Source organism: Poecilia reticulata, linkage group LG18 (genome assembly GCF_000633615.1).
Source record: "Poecilia reticulata strain Guanapo linkage group LG18, Guppy_female_1.0+MT, whole genome shotgun sequence".
NCBI lineage: Eukaryota > Metazoa > Chordata > Actinopteri > Cyprinodontiformes > Poeciliidae > Poecilia > Poecilia reticulata.
Genome location: NC_024348.1, coordinates 6,570,979 through 6,584,818, shown reverse-complemented (window position 1 = coordinate 6,584,818; position 13,840 = coordinate 6,570,979). Strand labels below are relative to the sequence as shown.

The window sequence follows — 13,840 nt, the reverse complement described above, 5'->3', positions numbered from 1 at the left end:
ATCCATCCATCCATCCATCCATCCATCCATCCATCCATCCATCCATCCATCCATCCATCCATCCATCCATCCATCCATCCATCCATCCATCCATTTTCTTGCACCCTTTTCCCATTGGGGTCTGAAAGCGTGCTGGTGCCTATCTCCATCTGTGAACGGGCAGGAAGCGGGGTTACCCTGGACGAGTCACCAGTCCATTTCAAGGCTGGATATAACTTATAACATCCATCTATTTAAAACAATAATTTGGATAAAAGGAATTTAAGTCAAGAGTGTTGAGGATATTTAAAAATGTGGATAGGAATTCTAATGTTAAATTTCCATCAGCATTACTGACGAGATGAAACTTTGTAACTTTTCTGTGTTTATTACTGACTTGTAGGAGACCTTTGTGTCTACGAAACAATCAGACAGCCTGGAGACTACGTAAATGGTACAGTATAAAGATTAATTATCAGATAAATACTGTTAAGCCTGGCAATTATACAGCAACTTCTAACAACAATCAACTGAAAGATAAATTTATAGTTTCAGGTCAAAAACGACGGGATTATGCTAAAGTCACCACCAGGTCAGATTCAGACTGAAGATTTTGTCAAGAGGAATGAAAATACAAAATCTGGAAGTGATCAGTATGAACAGTTTCTATAAATCCGATAAGGTTTTTATAGAATTGTGTTAAAGTTATGTTCTCTTTAAAATGTTCTCTTTGGTTTTTCACTCTGTCTTTTTAGACCTGAATATCTGTACTAGCGTGTTGTCATAGAGGTGCTTATTTAACTGTTTCTTATTGCTATGTGACAAATATTATTTTATTGTTTTGTTTCAACTCATGTCAATAGAAAATTCAGCACTTTGTCAGGACTATTTGGATCATAAGGACGTCTGTTCTTTGAACTGCTCTGCTGTGATTGTCAATTGTTTGAAAAATGAGCTGCTAGACTTTCTAGAATCAAATAAAGTTACCTTGAATAAAAACAGTCTTTGTATTTTTAGCATCTTTTTAATTACACAGTTAACATGTTGACATTAACTATGATGCAATTTCATTCAGAGTTGTTGCTGATTGCTGTGGGGAGGAAGAGTCTCCTGTAGCTGTCTGTGTTACTGCGGCTCTGTTGAAGCTGCTGACTGACCCTGACCTCTGTGCGCTCTGCCCATGGAGGAAGCTTCTGCACAAAGTGACGTAAAATAAAGAGCAGACAGAGAAAAACCACAACTGAATAATTATGACAGTTTTAGAAATTAAAATAAAAATGCTAATAGTATCTCAATAGAAATAAGTTTCCTAGAAAGGAGACGTTTCAGTGTTTCATTTATTGCTTTTTAGGCTGGCCAGTTAAGCTACTCCCCCTCCCCCAGGTTTCACTAAGTCTAACAGAGAAGCTTTCGAAGGTGCTGATGTTTTTACCAGCAAGAGGTCAAATTCTACTCAAGGCCTCATGTAGCCTGGGACTGACCCTGCATGATGAGTTAAATCTGCTTTCCTAGATGTTCCTGCAACATCTAACAGCAATTATCTCTGCACTAAAGGTTGCACTGCCTCTTCTTGTAACACAGGAAGCTGCAAGAGGAAGGACAGTAAAATAGAAGCAGAACTCAACAGAGTTTTCAGATCCCAGTCAGGTTTGATTCTTTCTTAAGGAATGCACACAAACAACTGAAACTCATTTTTACCACTAGAAGCAGAAGAATTTTAGCAGAGAAATACTTGACTAGGTTTTACAAAGTAACAGAAGCAAACATGATGATCTTGATCTTCACTTAAATGACATCAGCTCCCAGTATAACCTCAGTTTTACCAGAAGTTGACATTTCACACAGTTGGCCTCGTGTTTCAAAGCTCAACCCTTTGTGGGGATAACGAGAGAGAAGCGCCAATCCAAAGGACGCATCTGGGAATGTTAATTCAATATGTGGAAACGTGGCTAACATGGACTGAACGGCTTCATTCACTTCCTGTGCTGCCATTGCTAAAGCTAAAGGCAGACTACAATTCTAAAACAGTGCAGAAAATCATAGTTATTGTTCACAATTTCTTCTTTTGTCTGCTGATTTGCCCAGTAGAAAATCTACTGGAGGGAATCCAGGGGAAGGAGACAAAACCTGGACTGTGCTGTAAGTGAGATTTTATTCAAGAGGAATCACACAGGAAGGCAATGGCCAGACTAGATGCTCAGTGAAACTTCCTGGATCTGCTTCTCAAAATTGTTACAGCCATTCAGACACTTCAGAAACAGTTTTGTTTCTTTTTTTGAACCTGATTGACAATTATTGTTGCTCTTTCTTGTTGATTCTTTAATCAACAAGTTCAAGAACAATCTACTTCCTGGACTACTAAGATGTAGTCTCCTCAACTACTTCCCTGTATGACTAACACCAAACTCCGTCTTTCTGGATCACTGACTGAAGCCTCAACCGTCTCCCCTCCAATACTTCAGCCTAATGAGCATAACTCACTGACACTCTAGGAATGTTTTTGATGAGGGAGTAACATGATATAGAGCTCAAAAGTGTATTTTAGATAATATTGCACCTGTGACCTAATTTAAACACAACAGTAAAGCTTCATTCCTCATGTAACAGTTTTTAAATTGTATTTTTCTAAATTAATTACAAATTCTCTATAAGATTTCTCAGCAACTTAAGTTTTAGTTATACACAAGTAGTGACTTTTGAAAGACTTCATCTTTCAAAATATACATGACGTGTGAATTCGACTGAACCAACAACTTGTTTACGGCTTAACAGAAAGAAGCAAGACAGGAAGTGGCTTTTTTTAAACATTCTAATAGAGAAATGTTCAGTTTCCTCAAACGAAGCAACCAGTGAGGGCAGATATTCTGTGAAGACGACACTTGACAATCCTCACAAACAGAGAGCCACCATTTTAGATCGAGCACAAGAACTGAAACATTTTATCCCTGGATTTAAACATGGCCAACACTTTGCTGGGCTTATTACGTAAGTATGTTGCATTTTCTCTTTGAATCGTGTCGATGAGTTGATCTTTATAGTGTGAAAAACAAAATGTCGGACTTTAATTAAAGAGATGTACAGAAAAGTTAAAGATTTTATTTTAGCAGGTTGTTTAGTTTGCTTCAGTTTTAACTCTTGCATACAATTTGTATTTAATACACTTGCAACATAATTTTGGTCAATTTTGAATGTGGCCAATAATTTCTTCATAAGTGTCTGAACAGACAGTTGAACTTCCTTGTATTTAGCATATTTTTTGTCAACAGATAGAAACACTTAACATTTACACCACTTGTTTCTTACAGAAAACATGTCAATATCAAATCATGAACATTAGTCATTCTACTTTTCTCTATTGCATGATTTGAATTATGTTCTCTTTTTTAATGTAAGGAGGTGAGGGAAAGCTGAATTGTAATTATTGATGGAAAATAGCCAATCTTATGGCGTCTGTAGCCTGATTACTCTGCCAACTGTGCTTCAGCTTCACTTCAGGAAGTGAGGATCAGTTGAGAAAATTCTATTTTCACATTTTTAGAGGGGCTGTTGTCTGGGGTTTCCTTCATACCTTGTGGACTCTATAAATTCATGAGCTCCTCACCTTGGAAGTTAAGACCCAGGCCCATTTGCACAAAAAAACTTTGCTGCCAGTCTCTGAAACATGGCGGCTCAGATACCTTCATAATCTTACAGGAAAACGGAGACTAAACACTGCAGGTCTCTCCAGCCCATTCTGTACATAAACAGATTGGGCTTTATGAGCTTTGTGCCCATAAAACATAAAGGTCATCGACCTGTCTAACTCAGACAGTTCTGCACTTTCTATGTAATAAAATAATTAGTTTGGGATCTATAGGTATGTGTGTGTAATGTTCAGTAAATGACTACAGTCTTACTCTTCTATGAATCTGAGATTATCCCATTAAACAGTCAAAAACTGAACTTATGCCAAAATCTTTATTTGTCCACCAAAGATAAAGAACCTGATGTTGCTCTGCCAGGCATAACGGTTCAACATCATCCAGGATGCTTTTGCAGATTGTGTTCTCACATGTAGGGCATAATTCTACAAATTGGCTGCTTACAAATGAAACCACATTAGATAAAAATAAAAGAGCATTAAAAATATTTGCCAGAATGTGAAATTCATAGGGCTGCACAGAGGTGCAGTTGGTAGAGCTGTTGCCTTGCAGCAAGAAGGTTCTGGGTTCGATTCCCGGCCCCGGTCTTTCTGCATGGAGTTTGCATGTTCTCCCTGTACATGCGTGGGTTTTCTCCGGGTACTCCGGTTTCCTCCCACAGTCCAAAAATATGACTGTTAGGTTAATTGGCCTCTCCAAACTGTTCCTAGGTGTGAGTGTGTGTGTGCATGGTTGTGTGTCCTGTGTGTCTCTGTGTTGCCCTGTGAAAGACTGGCGACCTGTCCAGTGTGACCCCGCCTCTTGCCTGGAACGAAGCTGGAGATGGGCACTGGCAACCCTCCCGACCCCATTAAGGGGTCAAACTAAGGTGTAAAGAAAATGGATGGATGGATGAAATTCATATCACCATTGTCACATAGAGATTTTCAATGCTGAATTTTGGTAACTTTAAATATTTCAAGTTTGTATGTGCTTGATATAAAACACCACCGAGGGAAATTTATAAAATGTAAATGTTTTTCTAGCAGAACCACTATGGCTAGAGGAGACTGTGATGTTTCCTTTAGATGTTCCATGTTTGGGTCATCAGTTCTTTAAGTTTTAGTTGTAACATCTGGAACAAGATCCTCCTCACTAATAAGATGCTCAATGTTTAAACCTTTAAGATCCAATGAAAGAACTGGCTTAAAGTGGGTCAACAATGTCTCCATTAGAACCAACAAGATCAAAATGTCTCTGCCTTTCTTTGTTTATAAAATGTATTGATAGCTGTTTCTCCAGAAGTATGCAAAATAGAATTAAATGTATTACATTTTTTTGTTTTTTACTTGATAACTAACAAAATTGTAAACTTTGTTTTAGTTCCCAGTTTACTCCTCTGCTGTGGAAAGTCTACAGGTAAAACAAAAATCTTCCCTCATTACTGCTGACTAGAGCTGTGAATATTGACTGACATTATCAATTGATTCAATTATGCTTCTGTCTTCCGTTCCTTCATCTTCATGTCACACCAGGTAAAAGTTGTCTGTGGAAACTCAGACAACTTTTACCTGCACTTGAATTACTTTGATTGAGAGATGTTGGGATTAATATGGTGAGTTTTCTTGTTGGGAGAAAAAAATTTGTGTTTTATAGGCAACTTGGCATCTGGAGAACTTTTGGTGTTTTGAACCATAAATAGCTGCGAGAGGCTTTGGAGCAACAAGCAACAGTACTTGGGAGTGACTCCATATGAGGCTGTAATTGACTTTGTAAATAACATGTATGATCTCCAACTTCTCCAACTGGATGATTCACTTTTTTATTTTTTTTTTTTCCAACTGACAGAAAATAATTATACATTTTATTATGATGCAAGGAGTCTAACTAGGTAGTGGAGGCTCTTTGAGTCCTAGAAAAATATAAATACACATTATCTAAATGTGAAAGAGAATTTAGTTCTTTCTTCAGTTGATGATGAAACAAAAACTGTGTTGAGTCTGTTTCGTTTTGTACAGTTCTAAGAGGATTAATACATAAAAAAATTCTGTGTTCAGCAGCACTAAAGTCCATCCTCACTGTGTCTCCATCATGGCTGAGTCCTGGAGCCTCAGTAAATCTGAGCTGTGAGGTTAAACCTTCATCACCTGCAGGATGGAGGTTCTACTGGTATAAAGCTGTTCCTGATTTATCAAAGAACAGCTACAGATATGATCCACTGCCTGGTAGCATCAGTGAAACTGTAAAGAACTCCTCCATCATTCATGGACAGAAACAAACAGCAGGATTTACATGTAGAGCTGGAAGAAGAAACCCAGAAGATTTCACTGAATACAGTGAACCAAAGTTTATCTGGTCTGCAGGTCAGTGTGATTCAAACTAATGAACTAATCTTCTTCTTCTATCATTCAGTTTTAGTTCATATGTGTGATTATCTAATTTTGACTTAAAAGTTTGTGAATCATGTTAAACTAAGGCTACATTCACACTGCAGAGAGAAGTGACCCAAATCAGATTTTCTTTGTTCTTATGCGACCTCTATCTGATCTTTTCGTGACAGTCTGAACACAGACTGGATCTTTTCCAATGTGGTCCAGGACACTTGTGGTTCAAAATCTGATCCATATCTGATCTTTTTAAATCTGTACCACCAGGTCGCCTTCATCCTGTATGTCATTGATACTCGCCAACATCAGTAAAGGTTGGAGGCAGACAGGAGATATTTGGAAATGTGAACCACCACGCAAAAAAATCCATTTCACAATAAATTGTAATTGTGCATTAATGTCTTCAGTGTGGCTGCAAGATTAGAGAAAAATCCTGTTGTCATTCATGAACACAATCTGTGCAAAAAGTAGTTATTAATTGAAATATTCCATCCATCCATCCATCCATCCATCCATCCATCCATCCATCCATCCATCCATCCATCCATCCATCCATCCATCCATCCATCCATCCATTTTCTTCCGCTTATCCGGGGTCGGGTCGGACAAATTGTGTTCATGGTGGTTCATGAACACAATTTGTGCAAAAAGTAGTTATTAATTGAAATATTAGTACTGGAAAAACATACAAGGTACAATTGATAAAAACTAAATACTGAGCGCAAGGAGGAGAAATAGTGAAACAAAGTGATTTATTAGCACAAATTTTCAGGACTGATCATCCAGTATTGCACTTGTTGAAATCTGCGAAGAGGAAAAACTCTTCAAAAACATAGAAAAGGTTTTATTTCAAGTAGATTTTCTCTTATCTGTGTTTCTCGTATTCCAGATTCTCATCCAGCAGCGTCTCTCACAGTGAGTCCAAACAAAGAGAAACTTTTTACTATTGATGAAATTAAACTGAACTGTGAAGGAAGCTCTGCTGACTGGAGAGTGAGGAGATTTAAAGAATCATACTATGAGCCAGATTTATCACACTGCTCCAACTGGGGAACAATGACTGGATCCTCATGTACCTTCATGAGTCCCCACTACCACAGAGCAGTGTACTGGTGTGAGTCTGGATCAGGAGAGTTCAGCAATGCAGTCAACATCACTATATACCGTAGGTTAATTTGTTTTTATCTTCTGACTTTAACGTTTGAACCCATGTTGTCCATCATAATTAATGATATTTAGCTTTACTTGTGAATTCTGTTTAATTTTGAAGGACATAATAATCAGCTTGCAAAACTTTGAATGTTTTTCTTTTTATTAGTAGCACGTTTCAATGTTAAGAAAGCTCAGTTGTTCCTTTTACATGTTTTTTACTTGTTTAGTGATGTCACTGTTTTTCAATGCTCACAATGTGACTCTAACAGGTTTATCATACGAAAAATAATCCAATAAACTGTTTTTCTGTCCAACAGCACCAGATTCAGTCCTCACTGTGTCTCCATCATGGCTGAATCCTGGAATCTCAGTGACTCTGAGCTGTGAGGTTAAACCTTCATCTGCAGGATGGAGGTTCTACTGGTACAAAGCTGTTCCTGATTTATCAAAGAACAGCTACAGATATGAGCTTCTGCCTGGTAGCATCAATGGGACTGTAGAGAACTACTTCATCATTCATGGACAGAAACAAACAGCAGGATATTTATGTAGAGCTGGAAGAGGAAACCCAGAGGTTTTTGCATTTTATAGTTATCCAAAGTTCATCTGGTCTGCAGGTCAGTGTGTTTCTGTTCTACTAAACTTCTATCTTGTTGACCAACCTGACATCCCACTGATCACGTTTGAGGTTTTTCTGCACAGACGTTTGTAAAATTAGATTGAATGATTGAAGATTTAATTTACAGAACTTTATCCAGTGGTGAAAATAGATTTAATTTCCATTCATAAGAGCTGCACAATAAATCATTAACAGTACATACTGCAAATAGATGAGGTCAATATCAATAAATAATACATCTGATAGAATATTAAATCATTTCACTGAACTCTGATCCAGAACCGCACAGCATTCTGGGAGATGTAGGCGGACGAAAGGGTTCTACTGCTCAACCTCTCATGGTCAACTAAGCTAGATGGGTGGCATCAACTAACTCACTGGTTACCTAGCAACAAGCTGTTGAGTAACATATCTTATAAAAACAATAAAAATAAAAACCATGGAGTGATGAAGGATAAAACAGGAAAAGTCACCTTATCTGTTTTCAGTCTTTAGAATATTAAAAACAAAAAACTCATCAATAATTATTGATATTGACTGATATGAAACTTTTATATTGTCTTAAATTTTCAGCCATATTGTCCTTCTAAAAACAGAGAGGCCCTGACTTCCTCCCCCCCAGCAGAGAAACACAGACACTCCAATGTGAGGAACACATTATTGATGGGATAATCACTGGAAATGCTGTAAAAAATTATTCAGTTGCTGTATTTTTAATTCATGATCAAATATTAATGTGCATAAAGACGATTAGATAAACAGCTGCACAGCTGAGGCCGAGTTAAAAACCACTGAGATGAGAAGTGAAGAACAAATAAATCAAACACACAGATTTGTCTTTAAGATAAAGAGGGTTCTCCACCTTTTATAAGAGCATTGCTGTGAAAATGTTACAAAAAAGTTTTAATCTGAACAAAGAAAAGCAGGAATTGAATTAAGATTTTTCTGCTCTGCCTTTTATGTTGATTATTTCCTCCATGTTGTCCTTCAGATCCTCATCCAGCAGCGACTCTCTCAGTGAGTCCTGACAGAGAGCAACACTTCACCTCTGAGTCTGTGACTCTGACCTGTGGAGGAAACTCTACTGAGTGGAGAGCGAAGGAGTTCACAGAATCAGGTCATCTGTTCTACATTGATAACTGCTCCCCCTTGGGGACAATGACTGGATCCTCATGTACCTTCAACAGAACATGGACCCATAAATTAGTTGTCTGGTGTGAATCCAGATCAGGAGAGTTCAGCAATGCAGTCAACATCACTTTTCAATGTATGTTATTATTTGTTGCCTTTCATTAATTGTAACAGCTTCTCATAAAATGAACTGCTCAATGTTTCAAAAACTAAAATTAAATGTACAAATAAGTTGGAAGTGAATGAGAATCTAATTTAAATTCAATTTGATGATCGCAGAAGAATAAAATATTTTAGACTTGAATAACTTAGATCCTGTCAGAATAGTTTTAAAGATCATCCAGTTATTTTAATTCCAACAGTTTTTTGGAATAATTTATACATTTATCAAGTCTTTTCAAAATGTAACATTTATTTATCTTTTAATTAAAATATTATTTACTGGAAAATGCTCAATCTTTTATGTTTCTGGTTCATCCCACTTTTAACAAACCTGTCATTTGAAATTCAAGGTAGTTCTCTTCATCATCAAGTTGCTTCATACATTTTCAGTAACTCTGTGGCCTTTACTTTGTTAAATTCATCAAACATTGTGGGGGAAAAAAATTGAATATCAAACAAAATATATGTTGAGTTTATTCTCCATAACTTCCTCTAATTGTCTCCAGCAGCTGATTTCTGACTGAAGCTTCATTTTCTCTGACTGGTTTCCAGATGAAGATCTTCTCCTGGTGAGCCCCGTCCATCCTGTGACTGAAGGAGCTTCTGTTACTCTGAGCTGCAGACGGAGAGGAGAAAACAAACTTTCTGATGTGATTTTCTATCATAATGACAAACTGATCCAAAATGACAGCAGAGGAGAGCTGAAGATCTCTGCAGTGTCTCAGTCAGATGAAGGTTTCTACAAGTGTGAACATTCAGGAGAAGTTTCACCTCAGAGCTGGATGGGAGTTAAAGGTGAGTAAAATGTTATAGGTATTTTAATAATGAGATGAATAGTTGTGAAAACTTAGACTCATATTCATATGAAGATGTTTTCTTATTTTTCAACAGCTGGTTCAAAACAGAGCAGCTCTTCATTTCCTGTCATTTGGGTCGTTGGATCGGTTTGTGGTGTCGTCCTCGTTGTCCTCCTGCTGCTTCTGTGTTGCTTCATAAAGTTCAAAGGTCAGACTTTCATCTTCTGACGACGTATAGAAAGTGTCTTACTGACATCAATCTCATGTTGAAAACCAGAAAAACAATCTTTGAACATCTAATCATTTTTCTATAAATATATCTTTCAGATCATTTTTGCCTCAGGTCTGTAAAACTCTTCATTTGCTCTCATCAACACATAAAATATCTTTACAATGCATTTCATTTCCATGTTTAGTTTTTTTTATATATATATATTTTGTATTTGTTCCAGGTTGGTCCGGTCAGAGAGCAGAGGTCGTGGCTCCCGCACAAATCACACAGTCAGCCAATCTGAAGCTAATGAGTACAGCTCTCCTCTACATGGTCAGTACTGAATCTGTCTGTATCATTAGTTGATCATATTTTTATAACATTATGAAATTATTAGTGTCAACAATTTTAACTTTTGTTTAGCTTTTAGTGACTGAATTGTGACAGAAATACAAAAAAAAAAACACAAAGCTTGAATTTATTCGTATTTAATTTTCAACTATTAATTTCAAGTAAAAAAAAAAAAAAAAGCCCAACTGGAATAAACTTAATTGCTATAATTGTGATCGGAAATAATTTACATCTTATTTGTTACCTTCAGGAACATCTAACTTGTATGACTCAGTGAGACCCTCTGAAGACCCTGTAAATGGTGAAGTTTACCTGCTGAAACACTGAAACATCCAACACAAAGCTAAAATCAAGGTTAATTCCAAATAACTTAAATTCCTGAATAGCTGAATTTAAGTCTTGATGTGTTTCAGATGCAAACGAACACCAGCACATCACCTACTCTCTCCTTGAATTTAAAAACTCTGGAAACAAGAGTGAGTTCCTCCAACAATGAAGGGTTAAAAAATGTCCTCTGAAAAGATTGTTTTTCTTGAAAAGCATCAATTCATTTTTTGTCTTTAGTATTTATAAACATATTGTACATTAATTATTATTCAGGGGGCCATCGTGAACCACAGGAGGGCGCCGTTTATGCTGATGTGAGAGCAGGAGCTGCAGGTACAATCAGCAGAATCAGTAACTGTTGGACATCATCGGTTAGAAATGATCATAAATATTCATCTAAAGCCTTCATGAATTGTTAGTGTAGACTACAGGTTCAGATTCAACATCTTTCATCAACTTTATGCTATTTTATGCTAGGAGATGTTTCAGCTTGTTTGGAAACAGTCATGTTTATCATCAGCTTTACACTATGGATGCATTTACATTATACCTGCTTGATCCGCTTTAATCAAATTCTAGTTCATTAGCCTAGAAGGTCCGGTTCATTTAGGGAGGTGTGAATGATCAATCAAACTCTGATGTGGACCAGAACAGTGAACTAAAAACCTAAGACTCAGTTCAGTTGAGGTGAACTTTGATGCGGTTCGAATCCATGTGTGAATGCAAGCGGACCGAAAACCACACCAAAAGGAGGAAGTGAAATGTAGCGCAGGGCATTCTGGGTAAATACAACCAAAGCAAACGTGAAAGTCTACACTAGGTCATGCTCTTTTACCAACAACAACCACTAAAATCTGACCCTACTTCAATTTTGTTTACCTTTTACGAAGAAGGAAGTACGCTCCTGTCTCCTACTGAGGTTTTCCTGTCATTTTCTTCAGTAGCTCTTGGTGCAGCGCCACCACAGGGTGAAAAGGTTTATCAAAGGGTTAATATCGTTTGACACAGTGCAGTGTGAAAGCGAACCGCACCAGCTGAAAATGTTTCAATCGTGTCTACCAGACTACCAGGTGTGAAAACACTCTCTGTACTAATGGCTTTGTTACATACAAACAGCCAGACCATCAACCCAAACACTTAATGGATATAGGAAATGTATTTGCTTTGGCATTTTAAATGGATTAGTGGTTGATTATTTAAGGCTCAAATAAAATGTTATCTTTATGGTTTATATCTATTTTATATTTGTCCTATTCCATGTAACTGTATTAATTTTTTTTCTGCATCTACAGGAAGCTCCAGTCCAGCAGCAGCCGATGCAGCCGTTTACTCTGAAGTTAAATCTGGACACTGATGATCTTTACTTTAGATATCTCTGGGTACATATTTTAAAATGTTTTCAATTGAGATATAATGTAAATAATATGCCAAGATATAGTTGAGCTATAATTTAATATTTGGTCAAGTGAGTTATGTAATATTCCAGAGTTAAAGAAATTGCCTCCCAGATATAAGTTGTGAAAATGACAAAACGCAAACATGGTAAAATGTGATGGATCTCAAGATGGCTACAATTACTTCACAGAAATAGCTTTTTATTATTTATTTTCATGAAAGGTATATTTATGCCTAAGGTTAAGTAAATCAAACACCATAAAATAATCAGATTTACAGATAAACAGCAGTGAGAAAATGAATTTTGTATTACAAACATTAGAGATGTGTTTTAGTTTTAAGTGAACAAAGAGCAACAAAAACAAATAGAAATGACATCAGAGCTAACAGAGCTAAAATATTTAAGTGAATGAGTCGACCTAACACAAAATGTATTTATGTGATACCTTCTTTATTTCTTTAGCGGCTTTCTGTTCAGTGATCGCTATGTTTTAAGGGGGAGCGTTATTGTGGTTGCATAACATGTTTCCGTTTTTATTAGGTTTGCTCTTTTGGGTTTTGAAGAGAGCAAATTACAATGTTTAAAATTTAATATGAAGACAATCTATAAAATGAAAAAAAAAATAATGAGGGAATTGGGTCCAAGAGGCAGATGGTTGGTTTGACTTGTGGTTGATGCATCTCAGCCACAGCAAACGTGTCCAGTGTTTCCTCAAGTGAAAACAAACTGTTTTTCTCAAAAAATTTTGCTAAGTCCATTAGAGCTATTATTTTAAAATGTTAGCTCTAACTGAACTCAATTAGAGCTAACAAGCTAACATTTTAGCTTTAAAAGTGTTAGCTTTTTAAAGCTAAAGTGTTAGCTTTAATTGATTTTAGCCTCTAAACTGTTCACAAAGAGAGTCAGTTGCAGTATTTGAAGAAGCATTAAAATCAGCTTTGGTCATTTTATCAGTGGTAGAAAACAAAACTTTGGGATTATTTTTGTGACTGTTAATTATTTTTCGTAAACTATGCAGTTCTTGAATTTCTGACAGCAGAGCTGTAAATATTAAGCTGTTTGCGCGTTACGTGGTAGATTGTCGATTTGTTTTTCCTCCATTTCCTCTCTGCTTTACAGGAAATTTATGTTGAGTTTCTTAATGCCTGTAGTTTTCCATGGGCATACTCGCTTATTAAAAACGTTTTTCGAGAATAGCGGAGCTGCACGGTCCGACTTTGTTTTCGGTTTGTTGGAAAAAATTACTGACCAGTGAATCACGGGAATCGGTTTAAAAAGGCAGAGGAATTTTGGTTAGAAACACCTCAGGGGTAAGATGGCGCCTCCTGACAGCTCAGACTGTGGGCTCTCATTGGATCAAACCAGTGATATTAGAAAACACACAGTAGTGGTCAGACACAGTCAGGTCAACAACAGAGCAAAACCATAAATAATGACAAGGTCAGTTAGAGGGTTGGGGGGGGAAACAACAGCAGAGATAATATCTTTACTTCCTTTTCAGACTCCCACACATTTTTTCTATAATTACAGGACATTTAATTTTTGAAGGTTTGTCACCAGGAAAAGTAAAACTACAGTTTAGCTAAATTGTGAATCTTCAAGAAATTACATTATTTCATTATATTACATCTTAAAACATAGAGACTTTGATGGACAAAAGCAAATATACTGTATTTACATGTAGTCATTAATAATGGCTAATTGTTTA

The 13,840-nt window shown here is 36.7% G+C and overlaps 1 protein-coding gene across 1 annotated transcript; it reads left to right on the top strand.

Moving 5' to 3' along the window:
• The first annotated feature begins 2,863 nt into the window (after positions 1 to 2,863).
• LOC103480331 (obscurin-like) lies at positions 2,864 to 12,526 on the top strand. Its single transcript, XM_008435221.2, has 14 exons — positions 2,864 to 2,964; positions 4,983 to 5,018; positions 5,657 to 5,962; positions 6,876 to 7,151; positions 7,456 to 7,755; positions 8,749 to 9,024; positions 9,603 to 9,845; positions 9,942 to 10,055; positions 10,175 to 10,190; positions 10,300 to 10,391; positions 10,660 to 10,710; positions 10,823 to 10,885; positions 11,010 to 11,069; positions 12,029 to 12,526. The coding sequence occupies exons 1-14, from the start codon at positions 2,937 to 2,939 to the stop codon at positions 12,088 to 12,090; spliced, it is 1,923 nt and encodes a 640-aa protein (XP_008433443.2). The 5' UTR covers positions 2,864 to 2,936; the 3' UTR covers positions 12,091 to 12,526.
• Positions 12,527 to 13,840: the final 1,314 nt, after the last annotated feature.

Excerpts from the sequence above, each read along its gene's own strand:
- LOC103480331 (XM_008435221.2), top strand. The coding sequence starts at position 2,937 with ATGGCCAACACTTTGCTGGGCTTATTAC. Across the intron at positions 2,965-4,982 it reads CACTTTGCTGGGCTTATTAC|TTCCCAGTTTACTCCTCTGC; the intron begins GTAAGTATGTTG and ends ACTTTGTTTTAG. Across the intron at positions 11,070-12,028 it reads TGTGAGAGCAGGAGCTGCAG|GAAGCTCCAGTCCAGCAGCA; the intron begins GTACAATCAGCA and ends CTGCATCTACAG.